Source organism: Sinohyriopsis cumingii, chromosome 4, assembly GCF_028554795.1.
Source record: "Sinohyriopsis cumingii isolate HCF-2022 chromosome 4, ASM2855479v2, whole genome shotgun sequence".
Taxonomy (NCBI): Eukaryota; Metazoa; Mollusca; class Bivalvia; order Unionida; family Unionidae; genus Sinohyriopsis; species Sinohyriopsis cumingii.
The window spans coordinates 132,997,729-133,013,354 of record NC_142964.1 but is presented as its reverse complement, the minus strand read 5'-3'; the positions used below and the strand labels follow the sequence as shown (position 1 = coordinate 133,013,354).

Genomic DNA, 15,626 nt, shown 5'->3' with positions numbered 1-15,626 from the left:
CGATTTGATAGCCACAGTACCGGTGTGTCACACGATGAAATATATTACATTGAAATCTCATTGATGGTTATTGCTTGTTCTGGTCCAGGTTAAATAATAAGTACCAGTGAAGAATTATTGTAGCTTATTCCCTGCATGACAAAGAAGAAGTACTAGTAAAGCAACAGAGAAACTTAAAGCAAAAGTCATTAATTGACATGTAAAATACTTAAGCAGAGATGCTGTTAGCATGTGCGATTGCATGAATCATGCAAAGTGTATATGGATTCACACACTTAGAGAACAGTAATGCATGAGAACTCTCACAAATTAGTTGAAAGTCCAGCATACGAAAATGTGCTCGAAGAAGTATAGAAAATTTAATTGTTCACATCGTGACATCTGATTTTCGTGTAGGCAACTGTTTTCACATCTGGGTTCTTCAAGCATGACATTAATGGTTGCTAAACTAAATTTGATTGGCACATTGTTCCCTGAAATAAGCATTATGGCATTGTTTGAACCTTCCATGAAGGAAGTTGTTCAAGTACATGTTTAAAATATAGGCTATCCAGAAAACCCAAATTGTCCGATACCTGGTGTGGTTCATTATGTTTTCGTTTAGCAAATTCAGGCTGATGATAGTGACAATAACAAAACATTTTAAAGTTATGAAGTATATCAGCTTATTGGAGCTCGGAAATTGTTAATGGAGATACTAGCGAGTGATTTTGAGTCCAAAAATGGTGTTAAATACGAGTCAGATGTACATATTGGATGGACATAAATCGACAGCATGAGGGTCAGTTTACCTTTCAGCATATTTTGAAATTAAATGTAGAAAGGGCAGAATACTGAGCCTAATTAAAATATAGACAAATTAAAAGTAGAATGCAATTTGTTTTCTTTTTTTATCAATCAATTCAGCCCTGCGAATCATATGCTACAAAACCCAGTATCCATATCAGGGTTAAGATAAACTGAATAAATAAGGATGTAAAAAAATTTAATTAAAAAGTAAAGATATATATTTGAATACTTCTGTCAACACAAGCAGACTGTAGCATTGATGGACTCAAACCCCAAATATAGCATTATGGAACATAAAAAATCTGGCATAGAAGTCAGTAAATGACTGAATCTCTAGAAAGTAAGTTTATGTTAGTGAAAAATCCTATTTTGGAGCAGATGTATCCAAAGATAAATGCAAGCTCTAAAAAATTGTATATAACAGCTGCAAAGATCAGTTTTCCAACATCTTCAAGCTGACAAAACTAGCTATGCAGATGCCCCATCAGAAGGAAGCACAGACAAATTTTCATACAAAGATAAGGAATAGACTGTTCTCAGAATAATTACCATATTAATACTTATACAACTAGAGGTGACATCTTTTAAAGATTTTGATTTTAGTAGGGCTCTAATAAAGTGGATCAGGAAGAAAGAGAGACACAAATTGAAATGTTAGGTAAATATTGAAATATGACTGTTTCCTCCTTCCCCTCCTTTTCTACTCTCCCCTTATTTTGGTGACAAAGAGTGAAGTTCCCCTTAAGATAAAATCCTGGCAGCATCTCTCTTTAAAATTTTACATGGGGACAAATTTGGAATTTCTCTTTTTATGCAGAGATATTTGACCAGTGAATGAAGGTGCCAATGTGATAAATTGAATTAGCACAGAATCAGTAAGGGGTCAGATTTCAAACTGCTCAAGTTATCACCTTGTGTAAAAAAAATTAAAATATTATAGAATAGGACTGGGTGTTGACAGTAGTTTTTCTTCTTCACTACAAATACAAGTACCGCAGCAGTCTTTTGCATCTGCAGGAAGATCAGTGTGATAGATTTTGTTGTTATTCAGCTTCATTCCCATGCCTGGATTCATTCTTTTCTTTGCATGAGGAGATTGCTTTTTCTTCTGTTTTGAAGATAACATTATAATGTCTTTCATGTTTAAGTGAGACATGAAGTTGGTAATAAGATGTTTCCAAAGCATTCATGCCATGCAAAACAAAGGACACCATTAAATGGCAAACGTTGAATGAAACTCCCTGACAACCAACAGGTAGTCTGTTTGAAAGTAGTTTTGTTTTCTTGTCATTGACAAGAATTGCATGTAAATATAACTATATGTCTATTTGTAATCTGATTACTGGAAATACATCTACCATGTCAACATATATAAATAAGCACCATTACCCTCCAAAAATGGAAAGATTATAAGTTCATATGTGTATCGATATGTATCATAACACACGTGTATTGTGAATCACATTGATATGTGGCAAAGGTGTTTCGTTTCACCCCAGATAGTACGCCATCATTCTGAAAATAGGTAACTGTGAAGTTTTCTTGCTTCAGTGACATCTACAAAATTTTTGTTTAGGTCAGTTTTGCTGCCTCTGTTGCATATACCCCTGATAAAAGAGACATGCATACATCCTGAGAAGCACTACACAACTACACTAAGAGTATGTCACTGTGACCTACTTTTCAGGATCCATTGATCACATGCACTTTTTAAATGCATGCATCTTGAGTATGACACCATTATACTGAGAGTAGTTACTGTGACATGCTTTTCTTGTCCTAGTGTTCCAGTACACTCTTATGCACTGGTCAGTTTCTAGGACACTTGCTTGTACAGTGGTGAAATTTTCTCTGTGTGTAGATCTTGAGGAGTGTTACACCATTACACTGAAAGCAGTGGTGGACATAGGATCCCAGAGTGAGAGGCACTATGTCTCTCATCATCAAAATTTGGTGGACACACATCATTTCAGAGAGACAAAGGAAAATGATGTTATTTATTAGTAGTGCTATAAAAATAAGATGAAAATCTTATTTGCTTTGATAGATTTACTGCCTTAACTTTATTGTGTGCTCTGTACTATCATATTTTCCTTGTTGGACACTTTCATTTTTGCCAGTAAAGTTTTATCATGTGCTTAAGTAACTCATGAAAATATTAACATGTTTGAATATCTATACTATATCATGAAAACATTACCATGTTTGAATATCTGGTTAACCTGAAATGAGATGCATAGTGGAATTTTCTGTTTCTAGATCTTGATTTCACTTAACTTTAGTGTACACTCATTATCTACCAGCATTTATTATAATCAATACCTGTGTTTTCTGAAATAACTTTTGTTTCCAAACTAAGAAAACTTTATTTAAAGTAAAGGTTGTGTATTTGCACAATTTCTTCTCCTTTCCTGTTATTTCGACCTAAGAATACATTAAATCTTCCTCACAGTAGTGGTGACAGTAATTTTTTAAAATGTTATACTAATGGCTGTTAATCACTTTGGATTGCAACCCAGCTGATGACAGCATACTTTATTACCAGATACATTGTTTTAAAACCGATATTCACTTTCACTTTACCGTTTGTATCACTTTTATGACATTGGCCATTGCTAGGGTCAGTAGAAACATGGATAGACATCCACTAATGAGAATTTTGTTGTGATCAATTTTTCATGCACCTGTGCACTTTTCATTAGGTGATCATGTATATACAGTTTACTTTTCATGTGTAAGTGATCACATACACTTTTCATCTGAAGGGGATCATTTATACTTTTCGTATGTAGGCAATCATGTATATATAGTATACTTTTCATGTATACGAGGTTTCTTGGACACGGTCACTTGTGCAGTCATTATACTTGATAGGTTTATGCATCCTGAGTAGTCATACACTGTGCAATCAAAATTAGGTCACTGTAACCTAATTTTAAAACATAAGTAATTTACACTTTAATGTTTAGGTGTTTCTTGCTTCTACAGTCATTTTACTTAATATGAGCATATATGCTTAGAAGTACAGCATCACCAAATCAGAAAAAGATGAAATGTGACCTACATAAAAAAAATTGGTTTGTCACTTTGTATTGATTATTTGTTTCTGACTACTTCATCCCTTATTAAGAACTAGGCTAGAATTTATCACGTAGATTTGCTTTTAGATACTACTTTGCTTTTAATCTAATGTGCATTTATTCAAATATGGTTTAAGTACTTAATTAGCTTTTGTTTGGTTTCAGTTAAATTGATTAATGCTCAGATCTTGGATGATAAATAATCCTATCCCCCTCCTATTTTAATTTTTAAAATCAAACTGTGAGTTGCATGTGGAATCCTTTAGCTGCATGTGGAAGTCCTTTTGCTGCATAGTCCTTTAGCTGCATGTGAAAGTCCTTTACCTGCATATTGAAGTCCTTTACCAGCCTATTAAAGTCCTTTAGCTGCATGTGGAATCCTTTAGCTGCATGTGAAAGTCCTTTACCAGCCTATTAAAGTCCTTTAGCTGCAGGGGCCCTGAGTGGCCGAGTGGTCTAAAGCGCTGTCCATTACCGATCACTGCCATCTCACCTCTGTCTACGTGGGTTCGAGTTTAGGATTCGGCCAATGTTGGTATGTGAGAAAGCTTGCCAGTAGCTTCTTGTGGGTCGTTGGTTCTTCCCGGGGGTTTTCTCGGGTTCGTCCTCCACCATTAATACTGGCCGCCATGTATAGCCTATCATGTGCTGAAGAATGGCGTTAAACACAACAACAACAACAACTTTAGCTGCATGTGGAAGTCCTTTACCTGCATAATGAAATCCTTTACCTGACTATTGAAGTCCTTTAGCTGCATATGGAAGTCCTTTAGCTGCATACGGAAGTCCTTTAGCTGCATGTGGAAGTCCTTTAGCTGCACATGGAAGTCTTTTAACTGCATGTGAAAGTCCTTTAGCTGCATATGGAAGTCCTTTGGCTGCATGTGGAAGTCCTTTAGCTGCATATGCAAGTCCTTTAGCTGGATGTGGATGTCCTTTAGCTGCTTGTGGAAGTTCTTTAAGTGTACAGAGTCATTCAGTCCAATCTTAAGTATCCCAAGTCTTGACTGCTCTGGTGGCCTAGTGGTTTGATCCCTGGCCGAGTCATACCAAAGACTTTTAAAAATGGTACTAAGAGCTGCCTCGCTTGGCGCTCAGCATTAAATGGTTAGTGTCTGGACTGGTTGGCCTGGTGTCAGGATAATGTGACTGGGGGGGGGGGGACATGATGCTACATGTCTGCGGCATGATGCCCCAGTGCTAGACATCACTATAAACTGCCATACTGCAGATATTGTAGCAATATGACTGAAAAATTGTTAAAGTTACATGAAAAATCCAAATCATACACACACACACACACACACACACACACACACACACACACACACATAGCTTAACTCTTCAGTAGATAAACTAAACACAGATTATTAAATAATTTGGAGTGTAGTATTTCACAATATTGTTGTAGGAAGTACATAGGGTGAGTACCGTGTGATTAGATCAACACAGAATTCATATTGTTGTGGTTTGCATGATTGAGGTTCTGTAAGATTGAATGAGGTTTGCATGATTTATTGAGATTCGAGCCATACTGTCATAGAGACCATTGGCATCTGTCATCAGATTTGCTTGTGACATACTGATAATCTTTAAATATCTTAGAATGTTATAACTATTTATTTAAAGAGGCTGGATTCTGTGAGTGAGTGGTATATAGTTTGGCTGGTTGTGGTGGGTGGCAGATAATTGCTTAGTATAAGATGTCAGGTTTATTGCATTAGCTTCATTTTGGGTACATGAGATAAAATAATCATGTTTATGAAAGTTGTGAGATTTTATGCCATTTTTATTTTTACAGAACAGTCCGTGTTTACAGAGACTGAGGTGGATGATTTAAGTGGTGATAGCAGCAGTACAAAGGATGAGTAAGCAGCTTCGGATCATCTATCATATATACTCACTTATAGCACAAGTCCAATTTCAAACAATATAGACTCTGATCTGCCATTGCATAATGCACTGGTAGATAAGGCTCTGTGTTTTTTTATATATACTTATTAGTCCAAACAAACTGCATAGACCAAGATCAGCCATTGCATAATGCACTGGTAGATAAGGCTCTGTGTTTTTTATATACTTATTAGTCCAAACAAACTGCATAGACCAAGATCTGCCATTGCATTATGTGATGGTAGATCTGTGTCTATGCTGTTTGCAGCTGGATCTAACTTTTTACTGAGTATGTTGTAGATATATCAGTTTTGTAATTGGTCATAGGGTTATACGAGTGTATTTTTATGAGTCTATGCTCTTAAAATGAGTAACAGAAAAGAATGAAAGACAACAAGCTTTGTAAAATTTAACAAATAATTTATTTCCCTTGAATACAAAGTGAAAATTAGAAAAAAGAACTATTGCAAATTAAATCCAAAAAAAATCCAAAAATTGAAGTTGATGACGTGTCAGTGGTAGATATTAAAGTGTCAATGTGTCAACAGTTGTTTGTTGAATCACAGTAATATAATTTCAGGTGTGAATTCAGTATAAATTCCAGTGAACGTCTTTATCCAAAATTGTATCCGAGCAGTTTTGTATTTCCAGAGAAAAAACATTACTTGAATTCATTAATTTGAACAAAAACAATTCCAGCCCTAAGCTACTGGTCACAATATATAATGTACAACTTGAAAGTGCTAGATGTTAAAGCACAAATGACCTTGTCCTCACAATTACATGATTATATAGTTTTCTACTTGACCTCAGGTCACAAGTAGCATTTTCAAAGAAAACAAAAAAAACACATTACTTTTAGAAAATAACCTTCTAGAATGATCCTGATGTTTACAAAGTAAAATCCATAACCTGTAAAATTCACTTAGGACAGTCCAAAACCCTGACCCAAATGAACATATTTACTTATATTAATAAAGATCTTGATATTAAGCCCATACACAGAGAGAATAATTTAGCTATGTATTAGTTGTTTACATAAAATGAAATTAAAAAGAAACCAGGTCAAGCAGAAATTAACTCAGTTTTGGACAAGGTCAAGTCCAGCATACAATGTTACATTACAATAGCATGTAATGAAATATAATTTAAAAAAACTAATTAACAATATATTTTTTAATTGAGTCATGTCACAAAATAACATATTATTCATACGGATTATTATTTCATTGATGTATCAGGGTACATGTTATTCAGATTGTATTATCTCTATAGATCCAGAGTTCCTTCATTTTAAATACTGAAGCGATACAATTTCTGCAAAGTTAATGTCATAAAAATTGCATTAAAAAATCTTATGTTGCATACTTTTAATGAGGAATTTAAGATAATTTTACACATCTAAGAAAAAGTCAATAATTCTAAAATGTCATTAGTTTGTGGTGCATTCTCTGATATCCAAACCTTTATTTCTGGTTCATTCTTGGTAAACAGCAATCATAGATTAATAAGATTTACCTTCCATCAAAAGTTCTTCAGTTGTTCTAGTCTATATTCCTCTTTCCAATGACTTATTTGTTAACATGAATAAAGATTTTGGTGATGTAGTTTGGATGTTAATATTTTAATTCTCTTTTCTATGACATATTTCAGTGAAGTGGTTTAAGTGTTTCCATGGTCTTTACTTCTTTATTTTGTCTATTCATACTATTTCCCTGTTTTTGGACATACTGAAGACAAATTGGATGAATAGCGATATATTTAATACAGAGATTAACCTTTTACATTATCTAGCTTGAGTTTTTCTGGTTGTTGACAAGAGTCATGTCCTCTTTTTATACGGAATGTCTTGCCTCCAGTTTCACAAGTTTCTTTTGTGAATTCAGATTTGTTAATATAATTCTTTTTGTTACTTATTTAAAAAATTCAGTATTTTTTGAATTCTGTAAAATATCAATTTATTTCTGAGGAAAACTTAAGGATTTAATAAAACGATAAATTTCTCAGTTCTTTTTTTTCTCTCACTCAAACGAAAAATTTGCAGATGTACAGTTTGAAGTCATTAGTGCTGTTATGCATGCTCAATGTCTTTTACTAAGTCCCAGCATTGTCAGAAACATTACCAGCAAGCTCGTACTTTCTGCTGTCTTTACCCCTGGACAAGAAGCTTTCAGAGAAGAGAGGTCCGCATAAGAGTTAGAAAAGTTCTGGCTGTAGGACTGTCCGTTACTTGGGCACTTAGTTGTTTATATTTAGGACTTGTTTGACATTTCTCTTTGTTCAGCAGTTCTGATGAGGCAGATCAAGACTTGCTTCACCTACAGAATGTCATTGAGGTGATGCAGAGTGAGGGACTTCTACCTGTCGTGAAGATCATGTGTGACTGGATGAATTGTAACTCAGGGGTTATCATGACATGTGCTCAGGTACTTATCATCCATTTCACTTGCCATGATTATTTACTGTACAAGTCCCAATAATATTACACTTGACATGATTGTTTACTGTACAAGTCCCAATAATATTACACTTGACATGATTGTTTACTGTACAGGTCCCAATAATATTACACTTGACATGATTGTTTACTGTACAAGTCCCAATAATATTACACTTGACATGATTGTTTACTGTACAGGTCCCAATAATATTACACTTGTCATGATTGTTTACTGTACAAGTCCCAATAATATTACACTTGTCATGATTGTTTACTGTACAGGTCCCAATAATATTACACTTGACATGATTGTTTACTGTACAAGTCCCAATAATATTACACTTGTCATGATTGTTTACTGTACAAGTCCCAATAATATTACACTTGACATGATTGTTTACTGTACAAGTCCCAATAATATTACACTTGTCATGATTGTTTACTGTACAGGTCCCAATAATATTACACTTGACATGATTGTTTACTGTACAAGTCCCAATAATATTACACTTGACATGATTGTTTACTGTACAGGTCCCAATAATATTACACTTGTCATGATTGTTTACTGTACAAGTCCCAATAATATTACACTTGACATGATTGTTTACTGTACAAGTCCCAATAATATTATGGTACATAATTAAAATTTGGTTTTATAAAATGACATAATGTAGTTGTATCCATTACGGTAAAACCTTGCTCATATCCTAGTTCATTATAATGTAACTTAGACTGTCACTGGCTATACTTTTAAGGCTGGTAGAATAAACCTTTTGAAGGGGGTTTATTACCAGCGTATAATACCATCATGATATATAATTTGTACATTTTCCTCATCCAGAGTTCCCAATCTGTATGGTGCCGCCTCTCAGTTCTTCTCAACATCCTGCCATCAGAGACTCTTCTGGCCAAGCATGGTATGAAAAACTGCTTCTCTCTTCATAATATGATAAAGTAATATAAAGATAAAAGGTCAGTTTATATTGGAAAGTAATTTATTTCATTCAGTCATGGACTTCAAAACTTGCAACCTACTCGTATGCTAAATCGAATAAGATTTTAGTCCAGGCTGGAATTTACTTAAAGATTACATAAATTTACACACACAGAGTCAAGTGGGTATTGAATCAGTTCATTAAGTCATTGACTTAGAGCCACCCATATGCTGGATCAAGTCATTTATTAGTCCAAAATGAAAATTCATTTCATCATTATCCAGCATTTTCATTGATTGAAAATAAGTATGTTTTTTAAAATTTAATTTAGCTATTATGCCTGTACTCAGTTTCCATCCTTATAAAGCATGGAAAGATTACAGTTGTAATTTTTTTCCATGTTAAAATTATCTAGTCACTGTCAGAGACTTAAAAGTGCTCCAGAAGGCCTCCTGTTTTTCAATTTACACAACTTTTGACATGAGAATTCCTATCCTGCACTGTTCTACAGCCCAAATCTAAAAGTTTCTAGAACTTGTTGTGTCATCTTAGTTGATATTATTTATGGGAAATAAAGTCTGATCTCAGTTGGCCTTATTTATGGGAAATAAAATGTACTTAAATTCAATGTGTTGTCATGGAAAAGGATTGTTTCATGTGTTAGTTCAACCACAGACCAGAGTAGTGACCAATTTTGTGACATCTTTATATTATATATTTCTGAAAGCTCCATCTTTGTCACTTTAGATCAGTGTTGGCTGGAGGAGCTTAAGATGGTAATGTTAAATGTGTCCAATGTCGAGTGGAGACAGGTCATTCCGCTGCGGGAGGATATAAGCCTGTTGCAGTTCTCTCCCCTTGCAGAGGCCCACTCATCCATTGACTTCAACATTAAGATGTCTGGTCGGCTTACAGATGTGCAAGAGGTTGGTGTTTCAGATAAATCATAGTTTATTTTTGACACAGCCATTGTATTTTACAAGGGAATGGAATAAAATATCACACAACTTGGACACAGTGCAGCACTACAGTAGTATTTGTCCATAACTCATTGTATCTTATCAGAAATGTTCTTTTTACTTTGGATCTATTAACATTCATTGAAGGAATTATTAACTAACAGGTATTTACTTTCTGTTTTATTAATTCATTCTTTGGTTCAGCCAGAAAAGAGCAGAAAAAATTATTGGAAGGGGTTGTAATCTGTTTGAAGCAATGAATATTCTTTTCATGTTGAGTGGATATGAATAATTTTCATCTTGTCATTGTTGAACTTAACAGATTTCTGAGATTAGGGTAATCCCCAAATCTTGAAATATCAGTGCATGGATTGGATTACTACTCATAGAAATTGATGGAAAAGTACGTGAAGTACAAACAAGTCATATACATGCTCTTACGATGTGATACAAAAATTAATGCAGTGTATATTGCCAGGAAGCCCTCAAAATCTGACTGACAAAAATAATACCTGGTTTATTTTCTTTCTTTTTTTTAGCATATGAAGCCAAGAATAATGAGTCAAAATTAAATTTGTTTGCATATTCTGTAGTCTACTGTTCCAAATCAAACACTGCAAATTATCTGGTCACAGATACATTACAGTAAATATGGGAATTTCTGCCTCCAGTAAACCTTCTTTCACATGGATATCGCAATATCAATGTAATGTTTAGTTGTGAAAGTGGCACTTTAAGGTTATGTAAATATAGATCGTCAACTGTACAGTGCATCAAACAATGCAACATCAGACACAATGGATATTCTGTGTTAAAAAATGACTTTGTCTGTGTAAAATGTTCTGTTTATTTGGAAGGACACTTGATCTTTGATTTATATTTGTCAGAAAAATATAATCTACTTTTAAATGTCAATACTAGCTCAACTTCGGTTGGGACTCTTTTTTACACAGAACAAAATAATTTCCACTGAAACACTATGTGATGTTTTGTTGTTGTTGTTGTTGGCTTTCTCACATACCCACAGGGGCATCGAGTGGCCGAGTGGTCTACAGTGGTATCCATTATGGATCACAGCCATCTCACCTCTGTCTGCATGAGTTCGAGTCTCGGATTCAGCCAATGTGGGTATGTGAGAAAGCTTGCCAGTAGCTTCTCATGGGTCGGTGGTTCTTTCCGGGGTTTTCCCGGGTTCTTCCTCCAACATTAATACTGACCGCCATGTATAGCCTATCTTGTGCTGAAAAATGGCATTAAACCCTACAGCAACAATAGCAACAACACATACCCACATTAGCCAAATCCGAGACTCGAACCCATGCAGACAGAGGTGAGATGACAGTGATCCGTAACGAAGAGCGCTTTAGACCTCTCGGCCACTCGGGGCCAAGGCTCGCAAAAGCTGGACATTATTCAACTCATTTCATAAATTCAGTATTAAATCATTACCCATTTGAGATCCTCTATAAATTCAATGTTCTTGACTCGGACCAAAATAGATATGTTAACTTCTTTAAATAATTATCCTAATATTGAGTTAATTCTCACAGAGAAAATATTAGCTATGTATTAGTTGTTTACAGAATTAAATAAAAATCAATGACTTTGATCAGGTATACAATGAACTTGATTTTGGACAAGGTCAGCTACAAGATACAATTTTGCATAAAGCACAGCATGTAATGAATTAAAAAAAAACAAAAAAACAAAGCAAATTGAATATACATAACAGAGTAAATGTTTTTGGGCCAAAAACCTAACTTAAAAAGAGATAAAGGACAAAGACCTCATTGACACTTGTCATTGTATGTGTGTGGAGGAGTGAGGAAAATTTAGAGGCAAACCAATCAAAGTGGACAGTTTTGAGAAGGGATGGTTTGGAGACAGACAATTCGGAGATGGACATTTCTGATACAGACAGTTTTGGAGAGGAGACAATTCAGAGACAGGCAATTCACCCTTAAAATCATGATTACTTGAAATCAAAAGAAATATCAGGATTTGGATATCTGTCATTTATTGCATTGTATTTGATTATGGTACTTGTAATTCCATTGATTACTTGTGGATCGCTGTCTTTATTGCATTGTATTTGATTATGGTACTTGTAATTCCATTGATTACTTGTGGATCACTGTCTTTATTGCATTGTGTCTGATTATGGTACTTGTAATTCCATTGATTACTTGTGGATCACTGTCTTTATTGCATTGTGTCTGATTATGGTACTTGTAATTCCATTGATTACTTGTGGATCACTGTCTTTATTGCATTGTGTCTGATTATGGTACTTGTAATTCCATTGATTATTTGTGGATCACTGTCTTTATTGCATTGTGTCTGATTATGGTACTTGTAATTCCATTGATGACTAATGCAGCATTAACCAGATTGCATAAAGCACTTTTTAAAAACTATGATGGATATTTGAATCTGATGTAATGATCAAGCCTGTTTGCAATTATTTAAAAGAATTTTATTCATAAAACATAAGGTTTTGTGAAACTAAGAATTTTTACATTGTGTTTCATTATTTTAACAATATATGCACTCACTCACTGTAGAGGTGTAACTTTGCACGAAATGTGTAGCCTCTTTTTACAAGATTCATATTTCATATGCTTTAGCAATAGATGTTTCTAAAAAAATTCATTTCATCAAAGCATTTTTTATGTGTGAGTCTTGTTAATTCACTTTGCATTTTTGTTTGACTTTTCCATCTCTGAAATCATTGCTCACATTCTCAGAATTGTCTGTCTCTGAAGTGACCCTTCTGCAAATATTTCAGTCTCCAAAATGTCTGCCTCCAAACTGGGTTGCCCCTTCTCTGACTTGTCTGTGCTGAGTTGTCCATTTTCAAATTTTCCTAAAAATGTGTATGGTATAAATCTGTGTGTATATAAACTTTTATTTTTGTAATTACACTTTTTGTGCTATGATGTCATATATTATTTTATATTTGTATTGATCTCTGATCAATAAAAATAAGAAGAAAAAGTTTGTGACAATCTGTGTGTTACTGACCACTTTCAAATTACTTAGGTAGTAATATGCCCAAACCTCAACAGCTCGGGCAGGGATGGAAAGTGAACATGGCAGCCTGGGAACCATTTTAGCCCCACTGCATATCAAAATTTAACAGCTGACAATGTAGTGGATCCAGTGCCTCCGTTTGCAAAGTATCCTGAGGATGTTACTGGGATATAATATCAGTAACTTCACCAAGACTCTCTTGAATTTTTTATCAAGCCTATGATACTCTTAATTACAAGACATTTTTGTTCAAGGCCATGACACTCTCAATTACAAGACTCTTTTGATCAAGGCCATGACACTCTCAATTACAATACTCTTGATCAAGACCATGACACTCTTCAATTATATCTATGACACTCTCAATTACAAGACTCTTTTGATCAAGGCCATGACACTCTCAATTACAAGACTCTTTTGATCAAGGCCATGACACTCTTCAGTGTTATCTATGATACTCTCAGTTACAATACTCTTGATCAAGGCCATGACACTCTCAATTACAATACTCTTTTGATCAAGACCATGACACTCAATTACAAGACTCTTTTGATCAAGGCCATGACACTCTCAATTACAATACTCTTGATCAAGGCCATGACACTCTCAATTACAATACTCTTTTGTTCAAGACCATAACACTCTCAATTACAAGACTCTTTTGATCAAGGCCATGACACTCTCAGTTACAATACTCTTTTGATCAAGGCCATGACACTCTCAATTACAATACTCTTGATCAAGGCCATGACACTCTCAATTACAATACTCTTTTGATCAAGACCATGACACTCTCAATTACAAGACTCTTTTGATCAAGGCCATGACACTCTTAATTACAATACTCTTTTGATCAAGGCCATGACACTCAATTACAATACTCTTGTGATCAAGGCCATGACACTCTCAATTACAAGACTCATTTGATCAAGGCCATGACACTCTTCAATTTTGTCTATGATACTCTCAGTTACAAGGCTCTTTTGATCAAAGCCATGACACTCATATACAAGACTCTTGATCAAGGCCAAGACAGTCTTAATTACAAGACTCTTTTAAGGCCATGACACTCAGTTGCAAGACTCATTAAAGGCCATGACACTGTCAATTACAAGACTTGCATGACACTCTCCAAACTCATTTTAGGTCACGAAATTCTCAAAGGTAAGTCCCTTTTAAGGCCATGATACTCAATTATACAACTCTTGATTAAGCCCATGACACTCTCAGTTACATAACTCTTGATTAAGCCATGACACTGTCAGTTACATAACTCTTGATTAAGCCCATGACACCCAGTTACATGATCTTGATTAAGGCCACGACATTCAATAACAAGACTGGCATGACACTCTCAAGACTATTTTAAGGCCATGCCACTCATTTACAAGACTCTTTTGATTAAGGCCATGCCACTTTCAGCTACAAGACTTCATTAAACCCATGATACTCTTAATTGAAAGACTCTTTTTTAAGGCCATGACACTACATTAAAAGAACTCTTTTAAGGCCATGATTCTCTTAATTACAAGACTCTTGATTAATGCCATGACACCCTCAATTAAAAGACTCATGCAAGGCCATGACCCTGTGAATTACAAGACTGGCATGACACTCAACTATTTTTAAGGCCATGATACTCTCAGTTGCAAGACTCTTGATTAAGGCCATGACACGATCAATTACAAGACTCATCTAAGGCCATGACACTCTCAACACTTTTTTAAGGCATGAAACTCAGTTACAAGACTCTTAATCCCATGACATGACCCTTAATTAAGGCCATGATACTCTCAATTACAACACTGTTTTAAGCCCATGACACTCAGTTACAAGACTCTTTTGATCAAGACCTTGACACTCTCAAACAAGACTATTTTAAGGCTGTGTCACTCAGTTACAAGACTTGTTTAATTAAAGCCATGACACCATCACTTACATGACTCTTAAGGCCATGACACTCTCAGTTAAAAGACTCTTGATCAAGCCCATGACACTCAATTACAAGACTAAATTTGTTTAATCTGTAAGTGTATGCATCAGCTTCATCATGATCTAAACCTCTGTCATGACAGTTCCCTTCTTTCTGTTGTGAAGAACATGCTATTTTTAGGGCTTATTTTCCAATGTAAACTACCTTTTCTCCCAACCGTTGGATACCTCTGGCACAAAATGTCCAAAAACCTTTGATTGAACATGAACCATGGCAAACACACACTGTGGAGCTGATAGTAAGATCTTGCTCCAGCTATGCATATTGTTGGTAAGATCTAAACTTGACAATGGCTCAGTGGTGTTTAGATCAGCCTGTAAATCTTACAACCTGAAGTTTGAGCTGATACACCATTAAGGATTTAGATTTAATTCTGTGCATTTTAACTTCCCCTTCAGAAGGCCTCTATGTTGAGGTAAATGAGCCATCACTTTATCTCTGAGGATTGAAATTAATTCTTCAGTAACTGTCATCCAATCCATCTAATACTGTATATGATGT

At 34.9% G+C, this 15,626-nt stretch overlaps 1 protein-coding gene across 2 annotated transcripts in view; it reads left to right on the top strand.

Annotated features, from left to right (window-relative positions):
• LOC149802115 (nonsense-mediated mRNA decay factor SMG5-like) overlaps positions 1-15,626 on the top strand; it is a 192,124-nt gene that overhangs the window by 77,918 nt on the left and 98,580 nt on the right. The window contains exons 16-19 of one of the 2 annotated variants that reach the window (XM_089956507.1): positions 5,671-5,737; positions 8,050-8,188; positions 9,047-9,122; positions 9,888-10,066. In XM_089956507.1, the coding sequence (XP_089812633.1) occupies positions 5,671-5,737; positions 8,050-8,188; positions 9,047-9,122; positions 9,888-10,066 (461 nt within the window). Of the gene's footprint in view, positions 1-5,670; positions 5,738-8,046; positions 8,189-9,046; positions 9,123-9,887; positions 10,067-15,626 lie in introns of both variants that reach the window. The other variant, XM_089956506.1, reaches the window with a different exon arrangement.